The following is a 21832-nucleotide window of genomic DNA, read 5'->3' as shown; positions in this document are numbered from 1 at the left end:
TATTTCCCATCATATACAACAGGTATGATAATTTTTTCAGATGATTACAGTTTTTTCTCTTGCATTATAATATGACCAAAAATACGTATGATATGAATCATGTTTTCATACGGCTGTTTTTAAAGTGTCTATAGCATTTTCATTTGTTATGTTTTCAGTTAGTAGAGACTGTAATGTTACAATGCTGTACATTATGCATAACTTATCACAGCTTATGTTTCTTGCATGTCACACCTGTAGCAATGTTGCTCTAAAATTTTTTGAATAACATGTTATGTTATATGGAATGGCACATGGAAGTTTGTTGTACGACACCTGTCATTTAGCTCTTAACAGTATGTTAGTAATACATAGTAATTTGTTTTTAACATAAAATGCATGAAATTGCATGTAAATCATCCTAATTTCCTGTACAGCAGCTGTGAAGTAAAGAGGTTAAATATTTCTAAGAGCTTAATGACTGTTAGAAAAGATCATTACCAATAAAAAATTTACTATGTTGGATTGTTTTCTCACAAAGGCAATTTTATTGTAGAAATAAGAATTTATGAATCAGTTCGTTATTGCCTCATTTTACACAAGTCTCTTCATGTCATCATTTGAAAAACAGATATGATTTAATAAAAGTATTGTCTGAAATAAGATATACAAAGAGATTGAGGAAAAAATTGTGTGCGTGACTCAACATATTATAAAACATACTAAAAATTACTAAAGAAGTGTCTCCATCCACATTATTAGAAGCAGAAAAGATGGAAACAGTGTTACCATATTGCAGTGCCTGTGTTTTTCCAAATTATGGTACAATGTTCCTTCGAACATGCATGCATGTCCAAAGGGATAACCACAGATGCAAGTCTGAAGGGACGTGCACTGCAGCGACTACAGCCATTATGAAACACATGAAATGTACTCACAGTTGCAAATACGGACAACCATCAGCTATATAATGGAATGACGACAACGAAAAGTGAGAAATCCAGGTTCAAGTCATGGTCCAGCACGAATTTTCATTGTCATCATCTCATTACACTCTGATGGTTGTCATATTCACGACACATTTCATGGAAACAGTATTTGTGACGACATATGGTTTCAGAGGACACAAGGAAACTTTTACTCTGCATCAGATATTGTGGGGGTGGGGGTTAGTGATATGTGGCAGTTGAAACTTTAAAGTAGTATGTGAGACATTCAGTTGATGGCTCAAACCATAGGGGGTCATCCAAGAAGGCCATCAAAGTAGTTTGTATTCCAATCTGATACTCAGTTTCAGTCTGTGAGGAAATGTAATTGTTGTACACATTCTGTAGCAAAGAGTCTTTCTGCACCATACAGTTCCTCCTGGAGATGCTAATATAACAATGTGTGTAGGAGAGCATATGTAAAGTTCAGAAAGGTACTGATAGAATTATCCTTTGAAATGGTCTATGGGATATGATTGTGGGGAGATGACTGTCACCACAGGGAAAGAATTAGATCTGAGTCTTGGTCCGTGTACAATGTTATCTTGAATCTGTGTACATCCCATTTCTCGTAATGTTGTCTTATCATTTCCCTCCTCCTTTTCTAGGATTTCACATTAGTCCTTGATTTTGTACAAATTCCTTGAGCATTAATGGACTCTTTCCTCAATTGTAATATAATATTTCAGTCTGCACATAGAATTTGATCATTAAAGCATCAAATCTTTGCAATAAATAATATGATTTCTTTTTGTTTCTGAACGTTTTCTTCATTAGAATTCCAGCAAATTGAATTACTCTTGTATAATATATCGTAATATGTTTCTCATGACTTTTGCGTACCTTAGTCTCATTTATAAACATTGAAGAGTGTGTGTGTGTGTGGGGGGGGGGGGCTGTTCATGCATGTCAGTGTGTGTGTAATATTTATGTTTTGCAAATATTATTTTGTAAATCAATAAATATTATGATGTGGAAGTGTTTGTAGAAGAGTGGCAAGTATAACTGATGATGCTCTTTTATTTTTGTTTGGTCGGGTTTGATTATACAAAAATATTGTATAGTAGAAATTGAGTCTAAAAAAGTTTATTATGAGTGGAAACTTCAGAATATAAAATACACAGAAAATATATTGTTTCTCACATCGTCTTGATTTTAGTACTGCTTCTATTTGGGCACAATACGAGAGATAACATAGATGAAAAATGTGCTGCTTTTTGAAATATAGTACTTAGAGAAATCTGTGTGCTACCCAGTAGATTTACTGGTGTTTCTAGCACAAATATTTATATAATGAGTGATTTAGAAAGGTCAATAGACTACTTCAATTATCTGTTGTTCCACAGTTTATGTTCTCATTATTGTGTATTGCTGTTCATTACTAACAAATATCTTTCTCACCTTGTCCTGTTTAATGCTTCTGTGCTTCCTTCCTGTACATACACTCTACAGAGCTGTGGTGGGTTCTTATGTATGTCAAAATTGGTTAGAAGGTGTTGCTTTAGGTCTCCTGTGGCGATATGTTCGTGCAAGTATGTCAATAGCTGGTGTCTTACCTCCAATGTGTGAAACAGATGGTCATTTACTTCTAGATGGATGTTATGTAGACAATGTCCCAGGTAAGAATTGGTAAGATTTTGTTGACAGTGCTTGTAGTAGTTAGAGTTCTCCTCAAATACTTGTGTTCAGAGGCTACATTTGTCTGTGTTTCCGTGCTTTACATTGACATACATTTCACTAACATTGATGAGGTGTTTAACAGGTTTGTTTGTTATGTGTAAGTCTCTCCATATATACAGCAAACACAGACACAAAGGAAAATTTAAATTGTTGAGATATGGAACTGCAAATAACTGGAAGCTAAAGTTTAAAGGAAATGTTTACATGCCGTTAATTTGATAGATTGGGCGTAGTAACCAAAATAAAGGTGCACAGTTCAGTTTAAAAATAAGTTTTCCAAGTAGAATTTTAATCTTGTAGACAAATACAAGGTGTTTCAAAATCTTTGCATCATATGTCTAGGGATGATAGATCACATGATGGGGAACAATTATCGTTAGAGACAAAATGTTAGCTGATGCTTCCCAACGATGGTAGGCATCTTTTATAAGTGGTTATGTCCATGAGAGGCGGCAGGGCATAGGCTCTTTGTGGGGTTTGTATGCAATTTGTGTTGCCTATAATCCAGTCATCTACTTCGTATGAAAAGGGGGAAACTGAGCTTCTAAAATATCTTTCTCTGCTTGGAAACATTCGTTCTTAAGGTTTTCTTGTTGAAAATTACTCTGTCAATTCACTGGGGTATTTAGTGTGCAGATGCGCACACCTGATGATTAGTAGACCCTTCTGTTTCAGTGAACCTTCATCGTCCCAGGGCTGGTGAATTCAATAAAGACACCTAGCATCATTGGGAAGTGTCAGCAAACATTTTCTCTCTAACAAAATTTGTTCCATAACATGATCTCTCTTCCTAAATTTTTGATGCAAAGACTTTGAAACACCCTCTCTATCAAAACAGTGTGGTCCACTCATCGCTGGCTAGGTGAAATGGGTTCTCTGCTGTTCTTAATTTATATAACTTATTCAGGAGACAATCTGAGCTGCCCTCTTAGATTGTTTTCTTACTGTCTTGTAAATTCTTCTGAAGATCAAAATGAATTACAAAATGATTTAAACAAGATATCTAAATAGTGCTAAGTGTGGTGTCCTCCACATGAGTACTAAAAAAGTTGCATTAAATTTTGTTCATGTGATAAATCTCACATACTTAATGGTTGTCAATTCACACAGTACTTACGGATTACAGTGACCACCATATAGAAAATAATGCGAGGAAAATTAACCAAAGACAGTGTTTTATTGGAAGAGCATTTAAAAGATGCAAGAAATCTACTAAAAATCTGCCTATACTTTGTTGTCCGTCCTCTTCTAGAGTGTTGCTGCACAATATGAGATCCTTACCAGACTGGATTGATGGAGGAAATCAAAAAAGTTCAGAGGAGGGTGGCACACTTTGTATTATTACAAAATATGAGAGAATGTGTCATGACTTTCATAAGTGAGTTTGGGTTGCACTCATTAGAACAAAGGCATTTTTTGCTGCATTGAAATCTTTGAATGAAAGTCCCACCTATTTGAGGAAGGATGACCATCATGATTAAGTAACAGAAATCAGAGCTTGCATGGAAAGAGTATTTTTTTTTTTTTAATCACATACTATTCGAGAATGGAACAGTAAAGAAATAGTCTGAAAGTGGCTCTAAGAGTCCTCTGCCAAAGACTTAACTGCGAACTGCAGATCAATCATGTAGACATAGATTAAAAGAAGGCCAGAGCATAGTGTCTTTAGTATGACACATGGTTAAGTGTTGTGGTGTTAATTAACTTTCAGTATGATGACTGCTTTACATTTTTCATCAAATATTGTAGTAAAGTATGGAGTAGATTTGAGAAGCTCTACATACGTCCACTCAACAGGAAGAGAAGGCGTAAAAGTAACCACTCACCATATAGTTCAGACACTGAACTCTCAGTAGACACTAAAACAAGGTTGAAATCATTCCTCAGAGCCAATAGTCTTTTATTTCTGAGGAGGGACATAGTCCAAGAGCTTAATGATGATTTCAGAGCAGTTTGTGTCTCTGTCAACAGCTCAACACCTCATCTGTATCGTAAGTGGTTACCTTTTCTCCTTCCATTATTTGTATTTTAGCTACACTTTCCAGTGTTTGTCAACAAAAAGAAAACTGTCATGTAAACTATACTTCTAACTACTGTCAAAAATTTCTTAAGCTATGATTACACATTAGACCTATATGAAATGTAAATCCACAGAAGTATCACCTCTTCAGTCAGAAATCAGTCTACTTCTAAAGGACAAATTATCCCAGATGATGTACAAACATTAAAGTTTTATATTCCAAGTACAAAAACTCACTAAATCTGACAACTAGTGTCTCCAACATCAACAAAGCCACAATAAGTCATGATTTATCAATCACAAGAATGTTGTTTTCCAGAATTAAGAAAAAATTACACTACAAATGATCTGACTTGAGACACACTGAAACATATCTACTAAGTTACCATTAGAAATAGTTTTGTGTAGTTGGGAGTAGGTCCACTTACAGTGGAGCTCAACAGTCTTGTATATTGTTATATGTTGTTTTATTCCATCAGTAGCAATGTTTTACTTATCCTCATGTATACTTTGGATGCAAAATTGGGAAAAGTGTGGTATTTAGAAAATATTTCATTTACAGGTGAATAGTGAAGTGTACTAATGTAAACAATGACATGAAGCTGTATTCCTTGTAAATAATGGTAATATATAAACTTAACATTTTGAAGAATCCAATTAAAAAAGGAAGAGAAAATTTGCAGTGGTACACATTACATTTGATTATTACTAGAACAGCACTATAAAAATCCTGGAGACACCATTTGAAATTATGTAATCTGTCATGTTTGGTTTGCCATCTGTTATATTTAGAAACTCTTGTACGGATTGTGGAGTGAGTACAAGGACACCCATGTGCCCAGTAAATGGGAACCCCACAACTCTTTAATAAGATTAAGGTGGAGGCACCTCATTGGCCAGTCAACTGACTGGATGCTGTATTCTCTCTCTCTCCCCCCCCCCTCTCCCCCTCCCTCTCTCACACACACACACACACACACACACACACAGGCGCAGGTGCGTGCACTATGCCACACTGCACTAAGATGCCATTGCAGACAAGGACACCTCTACCTTGATATTGATCCCTTTCAATGATAATGCATATATTGTCATACTTTTTTGAATCCTTCGCAGTTCATCTGGCTCAGTGCATGTTGAGAATAACTGTGCAGAGAAAACTGGATCTCATTATGTGATGAGAAGTGCGTGCTGCTGTTCATGCATACAACTTATTTGTGGCTAAGCTATAAGAATCACACTCCTCCCTGCTAGTGCTTCTGTAACCTATTCTGGTTAATAAACATCAGCTATTGACAACCCCTAATGTATGCAAATTTATCAGTCATCAGTGGCTGCTAAATGTAAAGCATATTACTCTGATTGGAACTTCTTCCACAGCCTTTCAGACTCTTTCCTTTGCATTGGACTGCATACAAGTATAATTTGTCAGACATATTCTGCCTGCCATCCAGTTTGACGTTTTTCAGTATAGAAGTGCTTTAGTAGAACTGGCCATTGACTCCAGGTGTAGATCCTTAAGGACCAATAGCCTAATATACAGTGGGGCAGCACTTGCAACTGTTTCATCACAGGCTTATCAGAATATGTTTATCATTTTATATTACAGTCAATACAAGGTTTCTTTATTTCCAGTTCTGTAAAACTTTTCCTTTCATTTCATAATTTATCGTATACAGTGTAGGTTTAACTCGCAATTTGCATAGTATCTTCCAAGTGGTCAGGAGTAAGGTTTTGGTAGAAAGTTAAGTATACATCATAAGGGCAACAGGATATATTGTGGTGTGGATACCAGCAGGTGCTCTATAAACGCATGAACAGTGTGGAAACTGGCCACAGTTACAGTGCTGTGTGCGTGTGCGTGTGTGTGTGTGTGTGTGTGTGTGTGTGTGTGTGTGTACCAAGCTACAATTTGCCCATCATGAATTGTACAAGATTTGAAGTGTTGCTTGTTGGCTTTTGTGCCAGGATCTTTGACTGACATTTGTTTAATGAATTGGTTTGATTATCCCGAGGTGAAAGCTAACAGGCAGTTTGTCAACAAGTTGTCATGAAAGCCTCAGCAATTTTGTACAAGATTTGATTTTGCCATTATGAACACTGGTAAAAGTATGTAGTTTAGAATGTATTAATAATGAAACAGTTTCATTTTGAAATGAAAGAAGACGAGAAAAGGGGAGGGGGGGGGGAGGAGAGGGAGAGAGAGGGAGAGAGAGAGAGAGAGAGAGAGATAACAACTAGTAAAGTGTGCGTACGCCTACACACACACACACACACACACACACACACACACACACACACAATGTCCTAAGAGTCTGCAGGTGCTTTTTCTAGCAGATATTTGCTATGTGTAGCTGGTGTTATCCCAGACAACACTGCTCATCACGTCTTTCATGCAATGCCAAGTCTCAATGGAAAGCTTCCATTCCAATAAAAAATGATTTGTAAAGCAGAATTTTACATATGCATTTGATAGAGCAGTCCCAGATTAGTCTAGAGTGATATTCATTTTATTGATATTTATTAACATGGAAATAGTAGAACATGAAGAATAAACAGCAGTGACAGCATCGTCCTGATCCATGCTGACTGCTGCTGCCATACAGCAGCCCTGCTCTGTTGCTGCTGGAGTACTGGTTATTCACTGCTTTTTACGTCCCTGTTAATACATAAATAAAAACAAATATTGCTCTAGACTAATTTGGCACTGCTCTATCGAGTGGACACGTAACAGTCTGCTTCAGAAATGATTTTGTTCATAATCGGAAACAAACTGATAGTTTCTGTGAAGACTGAGCCTCACATGAGACACATGATGAACTGTACTTGCTTGGGCCGACTCCAGCTATATATTGCAAACATGAAATTGTAAATATGTGCTGAAACGCCATAGAAAATGTGACTGATGACTCTTAGGTGGGACTCCCTGTACATAGTTAACTCTTTAGCTTTTAGAATTTTCTAAAATTTATTCACCTTGACACAGGAAAAGGAACGGGTACTTGCACGGGTGTTGAATGAAGAAATCTCTCTCCAAATCCTAGATCTGGAGTAACATAGTTTACAGGAAATGAACGAGATACAATAGGCCAACTGAAACACACACACACACACACACACACACACACACACACTAGAATCTAGAATTATCTGTTTAGGCTACAGATCTTGAGAAGAAGAAGAATGGGAAGGAAATAATGAGCCTAGTTTAGACAAAATTAGACAAAAAAAAAGAGAAATATTGATGAAAGTTATTGAAGTTTGCATGAAATATTGGAGATAATTACAAAGCAGAGATTGATCTGTTTTGAAAATGTATACAGAATGAGTGTGGATAGATTAACCACCCAAATAATTCTGTATTTTTAGAAAAAATCAACAACTGTTCGAATCACAGAAATCGAAAAAAGATCAAATAAGGATGTCTATTTTAAAAAATGCACAAATATGGATGTCTATTTAAAAAAAAATGGAAAACCACATAGAAGAGGAACTGATGTTAAAAGGTGATTCTCGTTGTCAAGCACAGAACTAAAAAAAAGTAGTGATGTAATAACAGGTATACAGACAGAGATGTGGGTTATGTAGAATGTCGATAGTTAAAAGGAGGATTAACCTAATGAAAATGAAGTCTGGGAGGACTGAGAGCCCACTTCATGTTTGAGAGCTAGCACCCATCTCTAAAATTTGGAAATACATGTTCAGAGGGGAAGCATTGAGATGACTTACAAGGTGAAACATATGTCAAAGTCTCTGGTATTATGTCCCACAGCACACTCAGTAGCAAGGTGTTTGGTATTGCTTGTTAAGGCAGTTTGCCTCTGCTTGTTAATTCTGACTAACAGCTTGCTACAGACAATGCCAATATAAAATGCAGACATAATACAATCAGTTGGACATATCCAGATTTCATTTAATTTTTCACTAAATTTAAAACAGATCAGGAATTCAGGAAGGCTGTGAGGGACACACGTGTATTCAGGGGATTCTTTGATGACACTGATCATTATTTAATCTGCAGTCAAATTGGGATCATGAGGCCGAAAGTGCAGGAGGTCAGGTCCATATGTAGAAGGATAAGAGTGGAGAAACTTCAGGAGAAGGAAATCAGGCACAAGTACATAACAGCGATCTCAGAAAGGTACCAGTTAGTTGAATGTAGTCAGTTACAGTCATTGGAAAAGGAATGGACAAGGTACAGGGACACAGTACTAGAAGTGGCTAAAAAATGTCTTGGAACAGTAGTGTGTAAAAGTAGGATGAAGCAAACAGCTTGGTGGAATGACACAGTCAAGGCAGCCTGTAAAAGGAAAAAGAAGGCGTATCAAAAATGGCTACATACTAGAACTCAGGTAGACAGAGAAAGTTATGTTGAAGAAAGAAACAAAGCGAAACAGCAGCATCCAAGAAGAAATCTTGGGAAGACTTTGGAAACAGGTTGGAGACTATGGGTCAAGCTGCTGGAAAACCATTCTGGAGTGTAATTAGCAGTCTTCAAAAGGGAGGTAAGAAGGAAATGGCAAGTATTTTGGACAGGTCAGGAAGACTGCTGGTGAACGCTGTGGATGCCTTGGGCAGATGGAGGGAATATTTTGAAGAGTTGCTCAATGTAGGTGAAAATACGATCAGGAATGTTTCAGATTTCGAGGTAGAATGGGATAGGAATGATGGAAATAGGATCACACTTGAGGAAGTGGAGAAAATGGTCAATAGATTGCAGTGCAATAAAGCAGCTGGGGTGGATGAAATTAAGTCAGAACTCATCAAATACAGTGGAATGTCAGGTCTTAAATGGCTACACAGGATAACTGAATTGGCCTGGGAATCGGGGCAGGTTCCATCAGACTGGACAAAAGCAATCTTTAAAAATGGAAACAGAAAAGATTGTAACAACTACAGAGGTATCTCTTTAATCAGCGTTGTGGGTAAAATCTTCTCTGTTATTGTTGAAAGGAAAGTGTGAGTATTAGTTGAGGACCAATTGGATGAAAATCAGTGTGGGTTTAGGCCTCTTAGAGGTTGTCAGGACCAGATCTTTAGCTTACGGCAAATAATGGAGAAGTGTTATGAGTGGAGCAGGGAATTGTATCTATGCTTTATAGATCTAGAAAAGGCATATGACTGGGTTCCTAGGAGGAAGTTATTGTCTGTTCCATGAGATTATGGAATAGGAGGCAAACTTTTGCAAGCAATTAAAGGTCTTTACATGGATAGTCAGGCAGCAGTTAGAGTTGACGGTAAATTGAGTTCATGGTTCAGAGTAGTTTCAGGGGTAAGACAAGGCTGCAACCTGTCCCCACTGTTGTTCATATTATTTATGGATCATATGTTGAAAACAATAGACTGGCTGGGTGAGATTAAGATATGTGAACACAAAATAAGCAGTCTTGCATATGCGGATGACTTAGTTGTGATGGCAGATTCGATTGAAAGTTTGCAAAGTAATATTTCAGAGCTATATCAGAAATGTAAGGACTATGGTATGAAGATTAGCATCTCCAAAACGAAAATAATGTCAGTGGGAAAGAAATATAAACCAGTTGAGTGCCAAATAGGAGGAACAAAGCTAGAACAGGTGGACAGTTTCAAGTGCTTAGGATGCATATTCTCACAGGATGGCAACATAGTGAACGAACTGGAAGTGAGGTGTAGCAAAGCTAATGCAGAGAGCGCTCAGCTACGATCTACTCTCTTCTGCAAGAAGGAAGTCAGTACCAAGACTAAGTTATCTGTGCACCGTTCAATCTTTTGACCAACTTTGTTGTATGGGAGTGAAAGCTGGGTGGATTCAGGTTACCTTATCAACAAGGTTGAGGTTACGGATATGAAAGTAGCTAGGAGGATTGCAGGTACTAGTAGATGGGAACAATGGCAGGAGGGTGTCCACAATGGGGAAATCAAAGAAAAACTGGGAATGATCTCTATAGATGTAGCAGTCAGGGCGAACAGGCTTAGATGGTGGGGTCATGTTACACGCATGGGAGAAGCAAGGTTACCCAAGAGACTCAGGGGTTCAGCAGTAGAGGGTAGGAGGAGTCGGGGCAGCCAAGGAGAAGGTACCTGGATTCGGTTAAGAATGATTTTGAAGTAATAGGTTTAACATCAGAAGAGGCACCAATGTTAGCACTGAATAGGGGATCATGGAGGAATTTTATAAGGGGGCTATGCTCTAGACTGAACGCTGAAAGGCATAATCAGTCTTAAATGATGATGATGATGATGATGATGATGATTAAAACACTTTTGTTTTCTGCCTACTTTCCAAGATAGCCAAACACAATGAGCCAAGACATCCCGTCATTACTGGTTTCTAGTCCTCACTGAATGTATTTCTAGTGTAGTTGGTTTACTTCCCCATCCTTCCCCCAATCTAGAGTTTGTGCACCATCTCTAGTGGCTTGTTACAAGAGGATTTCAAAACCTAATCTCCATCATGTCTGGACACCCCCCACCCCATGGGCCTCGTCACTCTTTGGTGGTTCGTGCTTGGCTACCACGGGGTCCGTCTTCACATTTATTCCCTTCTGTGCTACATGTCTATCCTCTTGCTACTCTTTTTCCTCTCATTTGGGAAACATGTCTAGGATGTTATTGGGAATGTTCTGCATTGTCTGTTACTGAGGTAAGAACAGTCTCACCTTTGTTTTTTGCTCTTTTTTCCTTTCCTTGTTTCCCTTCTCCTCTTGTTCCTCCTCTGCGGCGTTTGAGATTCCTCTTTTCTTCATCCTCCTTGTGTGCTCCTGAAGGCTGGCCCATGCATCTGACGTGTAACAGGTGATTGGGTAACGCATAATTCCCATCCCCGGGTTGACGGGTAGGGTTCCCACATACCCCCTGGTGCAGGCCAGGCCCATGGAGGGGTGATTGCCTGAGCTGCAACCTTCCCAAATTGCTGCTTGGTCCCTCTGTCAGGTGTTCGAGAGGTGTGACCTGTGGTGTGAACTATCACCTAAGGCGGGTGTGCCTCCTTGTGAAGGGGGCCCCCAGTTGGAAGGAGCACACCATCGGAGATACTGGCAATCGTGGGAGGTTTTCTCGCAATGAGTTAATCATCTTCCCAATCAATGTCTATGAAACGTAAATGTAATGAGGCTAATGATCCCAAGACCCTTCCTGCTGCACCACGGTTCCTCATGGTCACATGTACTGAAGACGCTCAGTCCTTCACCACCGTAAATCCATTTATTATTCAGAAAGGTTTTGATGCAATTGCCGGCCCTGTGAAATCGTGCTCTCATTTACAGAATGGCACTTTACCTTTGGAGATTACTTCTGATTCTCAAGCACAGCAACTGCTTACTGCCTCACTTCTCCGTTGCTACCCTGTTTTTGTCGAGGCCAGTAGAACTTTAAATTCTTCCTGTAGTGTAATTTACACCAGGCTGTTCAACAGTCTAACCGAGGCCGAAATCCAATCTTACCTCTCTGATCAGGGGGTCACTGCCGTCCATCGTGTAATGAAAAAGGTAGATTCCTCCTTAGTGCCCAGCCACACTCTTTTTCTCACCTTTGATAGAGTAGTGCTTCGTCCAAGATCAAAGCAGGCTATGAAATTATCACAGTCCAGCCGTATATTCCGAACTCAATGCGCTGCTACCAGTATCATCGTTTCAACCGAACTAGAACATCTTGTCAACACCCAGCCAAATGTGTCGCCTGTGGTAGGGATGCACACAAAGGCGATTGTCTGCATCCTTCTCCCCACTGTATCGAGTGCAATGGTGGCCATACCACCTCCTCTCAGGATTGTCCTGTGTGTCTTGATGAGCAGGCTGTCCAAGAGATCCGGGTAAAGGAAGAAGTGCCTTACCCAGTAGCTCGCAAGTTACTGACTAGTCACAAGCCCTGCATTCTCCCATCTGGCACTATAGTTCTGTTCTCGTTACCCTCGCTCCATGAAGGACATGGCCATGCAGACATGCGACCTTGAATTCAGCTCAGGTTGTGAAATCGCCCAGTGTCAAGGTAGCATCGTCATCCCCCTCGTCCAGCTGTGCAACAAGCCATCAAACTCTCACCTCAGGGGGTGAAGCCACCAGTTACACAAACGGTAGGTCGGAAAGGACAGAAGGAGTACTCCCATAAAGACTTCCTCCCTCCAGTGAAACATCATCTGAATCTTCCTCTAACTGGAAAGGCTTGAAGAAGTCCACCAAAGGCAAACGATTTTCTCTTCTTCAATGGTGTCACCACATGATGTCTTAGCCCAGCCGGCCTCCATGTCGCCGGTGCGCACCACCAACCATTTTTCAGCATTGGACTCCACAGACCAACTGCACAAGCAAATTGATGCTTCTGTGGCCCCATGGAGCAGGATCCTCCTGCTTCTGTGCTCTGTAGTAGCGACTCTTCACCGACTGTCACTTGTGATGACCAGGTGGAGTATCTCACAAACATTATCCTTATTGCTGCAGAACATTCCATTCCTCGCGCTTCCTCTTTACCACATCGTGTCCCAGTCCCTTGGTGGACTGAGGCATGCTGCGACGCAATTCGCTCACGGAGACGTGCTCTCTGCATTTTTAACCATTATCCTATAAAGGCGAACTGCATTCATTATAAACAGGTGCATGCAAAGTGTCATCATGTTCTTTGAGACAGCAAAAAAGCTACCTGGTTTCCATTCACTAGTTCTTTTAACAGTTCCACCCCTTCCTGTTGTGTGGGCCAATCTCTGATGTCTCTCTGGGACCAAGAGCCATTCCCCAATTTCCGGTTTGACAGTAGCAGACAATGTCCTCGTGGACCCTATTGCTATCTCCAACACCTTAGGCCGCCATTTTGCAGAAGTTTTGAACTCTTCCCACTGTCACCCGGCCTTCATCCATCAGAAACGTGTGGAGGAGGCTCTGGCAATACACTCTCAGTTCATCCCAATCCTCCACCCCAGGGCCAGATGCCATCTACACTCAGATGTTGCAGCACCTTTCTCTTGTGGGCAAGCAAATTCTGCTTAACACGTACAACTGCATCTGGGCAGAGGGCACATTTCCCGAACGCAGGCATGAAGCCACAGTCATATCCATACCTAAGCCTGGTAAGGACAAAAACCTTTCAAGCTGCTGCCCCATCTCTCTTAGCAGCTGCGTTTGCAGGGTGATGGAACATACGATTCTTGCCCAGCTGGTATGATGGCTCAAGTCTCGCAATTTACTGACAAATGCACAGTGTGGACTTCGTTCTGCAGTTGACCATCTCTTTACTTTGTCCACCCACATCACGAATGGTTTTCTGCGGACATCCCAGACCGTGGCCATGTTGTTTTGGTTTGGGAAGGCCTATGACACCTGAAGGAGAACTGGTATCCTCTGTACTATTTACATGTGGGGCTTGCATGGCCACCTGCCCTGTTTCCTTCAGGCATTTTTAAAAGACCAAGTTTTCAAGGTGCGTGTAGGTTCTGTCTTGTCAGACACTTTATCCAGGAAAATGGTGTGCCTCAGGGTTCCGTCCTGAGCATCGTCCTCTTTGCTATCACCATTAACCCTATAATGACCTGTCTCCCGCCGGGCATCTCCGGCTCCCTTTTTGTTGATGATTTTGCCATCTATTGCAGTTCTCCACAGACCTGACTCACTGAGTGGCGTCTTCAGTGATGTCTTGATTGTCTTTACTCCTGGATCATTGACAATGGCTTTCACTTTTCCAATGACAAAACCGTCTGTATGAATTTCTGGTGACCCAATTGATTTCTCCCACCGTCTTTACATCTTGGGCCTGTTGCCCTTCCGTTCATTGAAACTACAAAATTCCTGGGGTTCATGCTTGATAGGAAACTCTCTTGGTCCTCCCATGTGTCTTACCTGGCAGCCCACTGTACACGGTTCCTCCATGTCCAACATGTCCTCAGTGATACTTCCTGGGGTGCTGATCGAACCACCCTCCTCCGTTTGCACTGGTCCCTTGTTCGTTTGAAACTTGACTATGGGTGCTTTCAGAATGAGGTTTTCATTCTGCAGTGGAGTGTGTGCTGATATGAAACTTTCTGGCAGATTAAAACTGTGTGCCGGGCCGAGACTCAAACTCGGGACCTTTGGCTTTTGCGGGCAAGTGCTCTACCATCTGAGCTACCCAAGCACGACTCACGCCCCATCCTCACAGATTCACTTCCACCAGTATCTCATCTCCTACCTTCCAAACTTCACAGAAGCTCTCCTGCTCAGATGGTAGAGCTCTTACCCGCGAAAGGCAAAGGTCCCGAGTTCAAGTCTCGGTCTAGTTTTAATCTGCCAGGACGTTTTATGGGTGCTTTGTTTATGCATCTGCATGTCCAACCGTCTCAACACTATCCACCATCGTAGCGTCCGTTTGGCCACGGGTGCCTTTTACGTTCCTTTGATCGCCAGTATGGGGCACGTCCCTCTTGTCTGTTAACTTCTGGAGTCCGCTTTCGGCACTTGCTACAGCAGCTTAACTTCATACTAGTTCCTCCTTTCCTGGTGGGTGTGAACCCTTCACCACCTTGGCTTCGTGAAGCGGCCCATGTTAACCTTGACCTTCATTCATTTCCTAAGGGCACTATGCCAGCCTCGGTCTATCACCTTCAGTTTCACAACCTTCGGGTGGAACTTCGCAATAGTACCTTTGTATACACTGATGGTTCTCGGACTGACCATGAGGTGGGGTGTGCCTTCGTCATTGCCACCCGTGTCTTTCAATGCCGGCTTCCAGCTCACTGTTCAGTATTTACATCTGAGCTCTTCGCTGTGTATCAGGCCAGGGAGTACATCCGGTGACACAGCCTTTTCTATTGTGTCCCCAGCTCAGACTCACTCAGTGCCCTTCATAGTCTATGTGCGCTGTACAGTGCCCGTCCCTTAGTGCAGTGGGTCCAGGAAAACTGTCACTTGCTTACTCTTGGTGGAGCGATTGTGATGTTTCTGTGTGTTCATGATAATGCCAGTCTGCCAGGAAATGAGGCTGCTGACACTGCTGCTAACGCAGCAGTCCTCGTACCTCAGCCCTCGAGTTCCTATATTCCCTCCAATGATCTCTGTGATGCTGTCTGTCACGAGGTGGTGTCCCTTTGGCCTTGCCAATGGTCCTCGCTTCACGGGAATAAGCTACGGCTTATTAAGCGTCTCCCAGTGGCTTGGACGACCTCCTCTCGGCCCTCCCTCTGGGAGGACATCATTTTAAGTAGGCTGCGTATTGGACACTGCCATTTTAGCCACCGTTATTTGATAAGTGTCACTACCCCACCACTTTGTACACATTGCACCCAAGTTTTAAATGTCCGCCACTTCCTGATATACTGCCCATTTTTTAACCGTTTACTTTCCCGCTTGGGTTTGCTGTCCAAGTTATCGGCCGTTTTAGAAAATGACGCTCGAGCTGTAGACCACATTTTACTTTTTACCCGCCAAAGCAATTTGGCGAAGGCCATTTAATTTTTTGTTTTGTACCTCTGTTTCTGTATGGTGTCTGTCTTTTTTTTTCCCCTAAAGCAAAACAAAACCAAACCCATCATGTCTGGATGGCTTATTCACTACTGAACATTTAGTTTTACAGTAGCCCTCCAACTTTAAGCCAAGGGCATCACTCCTTAACTTTGGTTGACTTTGTTCTTATAAAAAAGTATTTTACTGCTGAAAGTGAAAGACAAATAAGATGTACAGCAATCAGTGCCCCCCAAATTCTCCTTATATCAGGCTTTTTGTGAATTATTGAGAACAAATCTTCATGGAGTTTCATGAATTGTAACCCCTGATCTGGGAAAGGGTCATATGTGAAACTGTTATTGGTTGAACTCAGGGAGAGCCCAAACTCCTTAATTTTCTGACACAATTCATTTCCTTCTATGGGAAATACATTAGTTCTTTTTCATATTCCATGTATTGGTGTTGATATTAATTTATTGAATGATCAGAGTCACTCTATTGAACACAATGAGCTCATGCTGCAAATCTTGTTGCATGACTGTAACTGTACCATCCTGTCCACATGAAGCACACTTTCTTTTAATGCTCTCTGCTTCTTGTGAAACTGATTTGTCCTGACATTCTGTTTTCCTCAATTAATATACCAATAATCCTATTAATTCATTTGTGCTCGAAACAAATAACAATAAATTTCCATGTAAGCAGGTGTTTTGGGGTATTGTGGCTGAGTTCAAGCAAAATAATTCATCCATGCCCCCCCCCCCCCCATTCTCCCATCTTCTCCATAATCTTGTATTACCATCCAGGACTGTAATAGCCTAAAATATTTTGTCGTTAATGCATAATTACAAACGAAAGCTATATATGATGCCATTGTGTGGCTCATTGGTTGGGTGTATAAGTGCAGACTAAAAATTCAGATGTTCAAAGTACAACATATCGTCAGTCCTAGGTTGTTTTCTGACAGCTATTGTTTCTTTCACCTCTGGCAATGATTTTTGTGTTCAAAAATGCCAAGTTACACTGTCCTTTGGACTGCACATTAAACTGTAGGCTTAGTAACTTATTTCAGGTTGGGTGAAGGCAAGTATAAGCCACTTCCAGTAGGACAATGCCTAAACAAACACATTGGTTTTCAAATTTAACTTCAGGTTGATGACACCATGACAGCTGTAATCATTGCAAATTAAATTAAATTACTCTATGGCTAACACCCATGTTAGTTGCTTAAATTGCAAGTCCTGACCTTGTGCTCTTGCACTGTATTCTGTGACCCACTGTTCGTGTAATGTATGTTATAGCCGGGCCTGATGATCTACTGGTAAAGTATATGCCTGGAAACCAAAAGGTCGTAGTATCAAATCCCAAGTGTACTACAGAATATTTCAATGTGCTGTTGACCTGTCCTTCACCTCTCAGTGATGCGAAGATTAATGAGGAACAACACATGAGTCAGATTCATGGGGGTAGGTTAGGGACAGGCAAGTCGACAAAGTGGTGTCTGATTTAAAGACTTGAAGCAGGGTGTTGAACCACAAGGAATTACTATCATCATCATCATCATCATCATCAGCGTCGCATTGTCCAGTATTTTATGTTTACGTGACAACCTGCAAGCAGTCAGTCAGAACAAATGGCCACAGACATACTGTGTACACCAGTAACATCAGTTATCCTGTTGCTGTGTGTGCTGTTGAACTTACCAGCGTGGCTTAAGTACCTGTTTTACTACACAGACCATAAGAATCCTTCCTACCAACATAAAAGCTTCTGAACTCTAAAGCTAGCAAGTGTTTCTTTGACACATACTTCACATATTTGTATCTTGTAATCCATGTAGTCCTGATTTAAAATATCATCTTAATTCTTGGAAAAAAAAGTCACTTTGCTACACTGCTTATTGTACATTTGTGAATTTCAGAGCTGTCAGTCAACTCATATGCCCACCCATATAAACACACTTTTATCCTGTTTTTATGTTTTGGTATAATGTTGTTTAGTGCAATTTTTTCTTTGCCCAGTCAGTGTTGTCTGTTGTAAATGTTGTTTGTGTGATTTCACTACTTCATAACAACTTATCTACACAGTTCAAGGTGGTCATTACCCTTCTTGTGTTCTGTAAATTTTGGAATATCTGAATTGGTTGTTACACAGAACTCTCCCATGGAAGGCGCAGAGCAAGTCCGCGAGAAATGACATCACAACTTTTTTTTGAGAGTAATTATGTGTTGACTGTCACAGATATTTACCAGAAGGATATCAGTTAATATCAAGATGTCCTGTGTCATGTTCTTGGTGTAATTGAACAAAAGAGGATAGGCATTTAGACACCGTATTGCTTGCAACTACATTATGACAGTGTCTCAAACAATTCATTGAATCTGATGTTAGACTTCCTGATGACAAAAGTTTGACTTATCTACAAGGCTCTATATTCTGTGGGTAGGTGTTCCTTCCTGCAAGATATTGTTGGTGCCTTAAAATGGAAATCCTAAAAAAAAAAAAAAATTAATAGTGCTAAACACATTGTTTGTAAATTATAGAAGAAATTATACACTTGAAAATCACCAAGAGAGACTTCAGAAATTAAATTGACTTCATATTGGTGGAACAAAGTGGGATTAAGATGATCTTCACTTTAGTGGGAGCAGATATTGATAATGCCTCAATTTATTAATGGCTGAAAATGGTTAAAAGCCATGGACTGCATAAGGAATGATTTTGAAAGTGCAAGAGAGAAAGAAATTCTATGACAAGAACAGTGAAGAAGCTTTGAGAATGTATGGGAGGATTAATAATGAATTGCAATGATAAGTTGGGCAACCAAAGATGTATCTTGAAGAAGAATTTAAGGAAATTTGTGGAACTTGAGACGAAAATAAAGTAAAGTTTGATATTCTTTACAGAAGAGTAAGATGTTAAAATTTTACTAAAGAAATTCTTAAGAAAGACAAAAGGAAAATTTACAAAACCAACAGTGAAATCAAACAAAAATGGGAAGAGTAACTGTAAGGACTGCATGATACTACACATAAACTTAGACTGCTACATCTTGAATCTTGACATTACGTGGATGATGATGATGACACAGGGCGATGAATCTGAGTACAGGAGGCACAGTGGAAAAGTGGTAGAAACAGATATAGTGCTAGTTAAATACTGATGTTCCTGAATGAAGAGTGAGATTTCTGAGACTATGCAGTAGAATACAGCTTAAGACATTGAGGACTGCCCATAATCTTTCCTGACTACACTAACAATCCCAGTACCAAAGAACAAGGAAATGTAGTGAGCATAGAACCATAAACATTTTTCTTGTGCTGCCTAGATAATGTTTAGGATCACAAACAAGAGATTGGAAAGAACAATTGGAGTAAACCTTGACTGTGTTGTAAATTGGTTTTTATAGAAAACCAGGGACAAGCAATGCTATATGACTCTTGCATTCTCGTAGAGAGATTTACTGAGAAAGCAGAGCATTTAAAACATATGATATACAGACTTTAAGAAAGATTTTAGTAATATGAACTGGAAAAAAAGTGGACTGGAAAGATGAACAGCATCTGAACCAAAACGCTTTGGTAAGGTTGAAAATAAAGAATATCAACAGGATAGACTTTGTGGAAAGTGTGAGATAAGATTATTATACTCTTCAATGTGTATTGAGAATATATTATTGAACATTTTTCATTAATGGAGAAGGGTTTAAAAATTCGGGTTTAAAAAATACGGTGTCTGAGATTCACAGACAGTATTGTTCCTGAAGCTATATATGGAAATGTTGGTAAAGAATATCAAAACTGCTTAAAAGTGTATGAGAAGAAAATAAATCCAAAGAAAATGAAAATAATGACAATAGGAACAAAGGAAATGATAAAAATAATGCTAAATGGATGCAAATGGATGCAAAATTTTAGTTATAGAGGAAGTAGACTAGAAAGAAATTAAAGATGCAGTATGTTACATCAAAAATAGCAATAGCAAAAGAAGTGCTGTCCAATAACAACTTAATTAATGATACACTTGATGAAATGTTTGTCTCAGGTGTCCTACTTTACAGTGCTGAACTTGAACCCTTTTAAGGAAAGACAAGAGGAAGCTGGAATTATTTGAAATGTGGACATGGCAGAGAATGAAAGAAAGTGAACTGGGTGTGCAAAGTGGCAACAAAGAGATGCTGAGAAGAATGAGAGAGGAATGGCAGTCAGTGGTTGCAGTTGAATGTAGGGTGAAAGAGAATTCAGATCATCTATAATGTGCTTAACAGATGTAAACATAGGAACCTGAGGAAGGAACTGATTGAGTGCAAAAAGTACACATAAAAAGGACCTGATCACAGAGCAAAGAACATTACGCTAATGATGTATACATATAATTATTTTTTCACTCATGAACTCTCTTAGTAATAATCTATTTCAAATCCTGTATAATAGAAAAATAACCCTCATATGTTTTGTGATGGGTGTACATATAATACTTTGCAGTTTTGTGTGTATTCAGTTGTTTGCTATTAATCTTCAGTGTTACAGTTTCTTTTACATGGGAAGTATGTTTCCTCTTTCTTGTGGTGTGGCTCATGTAACTGAAATTGTGTGATTGTGTTTGTAGATATCATCAGTTTAGTCCAACAGAAAAGAGGTTTTGTGTGTGTGTGTGTGTGTGTGTGTGTGTGTGTGTGTGTGTGTGTGTGTGTGTGTGACATAGAGAGAGAGAGAGAGAGAGAGAGAGAGCATAGTTGTTGGGGGGGGGGGCAGTGATATTTAATTGAGGAGCATGGGGGATCAGTGATATTTAAATGATTTAACTCTCACATACTTTTAGTCACTACATTGCCTGTAAGTCCACTTCTTACCATTTGAAATGCAGTTATACGTGCTAGACATTATATTACAATTTCCAGCTGATGTTATGAGAAATCTTGGTGCAAAGCATGTTTTGGCTGTTGATGTTGGCTCACAAGATGATATTGATCTCACTAACTATGGTGACTGCCTCTCTGGGTGGTGGTTGCTATGGAAAAGGTGGAACCCATTTGCTACACCGGTGAAAGTTCCTAATTTGCCAGATATTCAGTCAAGACTGGCATATGTTTCATGTGTGAGACAGCTAGAGGTAAGTTGAATAATTATTTTAATTTTCCATGTTTGTGTACATTACTTTTATTCAATCATTTCACTTATTGCTCAAATCAAGTTCAGCCATGTATTACTTTTCATGGAGTTGAGAGGTAGACTGCTGATACTTAAACTGGAGCCTGATACTTTCTCAGCAAACAGACATTTCTCTGACAATGCAGTTATATTCTTTCTTTACACCTTTATATTGGCATTAACTATTCTATAAAAACAATTTGAGTCATTTTGTTGTCTAAAGTTTTGCATTTTTGATGGTGTTGCGCACAACAGGTGGGCTACCTGCGTGTTATGAAATCAGATTTATTTAAGGCTGTCATTGTGTGTGTGTGTGTGTGTGTGTGTGTGTGTGTGTGAGAGAGAGAGAGAGAGAGAGAGAGAGAGAGAGAGAGAGAGTGATAAACACAACATTGAGGTTTCAGCATAACAGAATGATGACAATAGGATACCAAATCCTGTACTTTTTAAAATTAAAGAAGTTTGCTTAGTTTGTGTGGTAGAGACACTGTTAATTTATGTATCTAGAAAAAATGCAGCATAACATAATGATGACAATAGGATACCAAATCCTGTACTTTTTAAAATTAAAGAAGTTTGCTTAGTTTGTGTGGAAGAGACACTGTTAATTTATGTATCTAGAAAAAATGCATTTAT

At 39.7% G+C, this 21832-nt stretch overlaps 1 protein-coding gene across 6 annotated transcripts in view; it reads left to right on the top strand.

Moving 5' to 3' along the window:
* LOC126248562 (neuropathy target esterase sws) overlaps nucleotides 1–21832 on the top strand; it is a 228076-nt gene that overhangs the window by 180978 nt on the left and 25266 nt on the right. For 5 of the 6 annotated variants that reach the window (XR_007545508.1, XR_007545507.1, XM_049949656.1 and 2 more), the window contains exon 23: nucleotides 20947–21158. Coding sequence is in view for 4 of the 6 variants with exons in the window: in XM_049949656.1 (XP_049805613.1) it covers nucleotides 20947–21158 (212 nt within the window). In the remaining 2 variants the exon portion in view is untranslated. Of the gene's footprint in view, nucleotides 1–2470; nucleotides 2585–20946; nucleotides 21159–21832 lie in introns of all 6 variants that reach the window. The other variant, XM_049949654.1, reaches the window with a different exon arrangement.

Source organism: Schistocerca nitens, chromosome 3 (assembly GCF_023898315.1).
Source record: "Schistocerca nitens isolate TAMUIC-IGC-003100 chromosome 3, iqSchNite1.1, whole genome shotgun sequence".
Taxonomy (NCBI): domain Eukaryota; kingdom Metazoa; phylum Arthropoda; class Insecta; order Orthoptera; family Acrididae; genus Schistocerca; species Schistocerca nitens.
The sequence above is the reverse complement of the archived record's forward strand: the minus strand, read 5'-3'. Positions and strand labels throughout refer to the sequence as shown.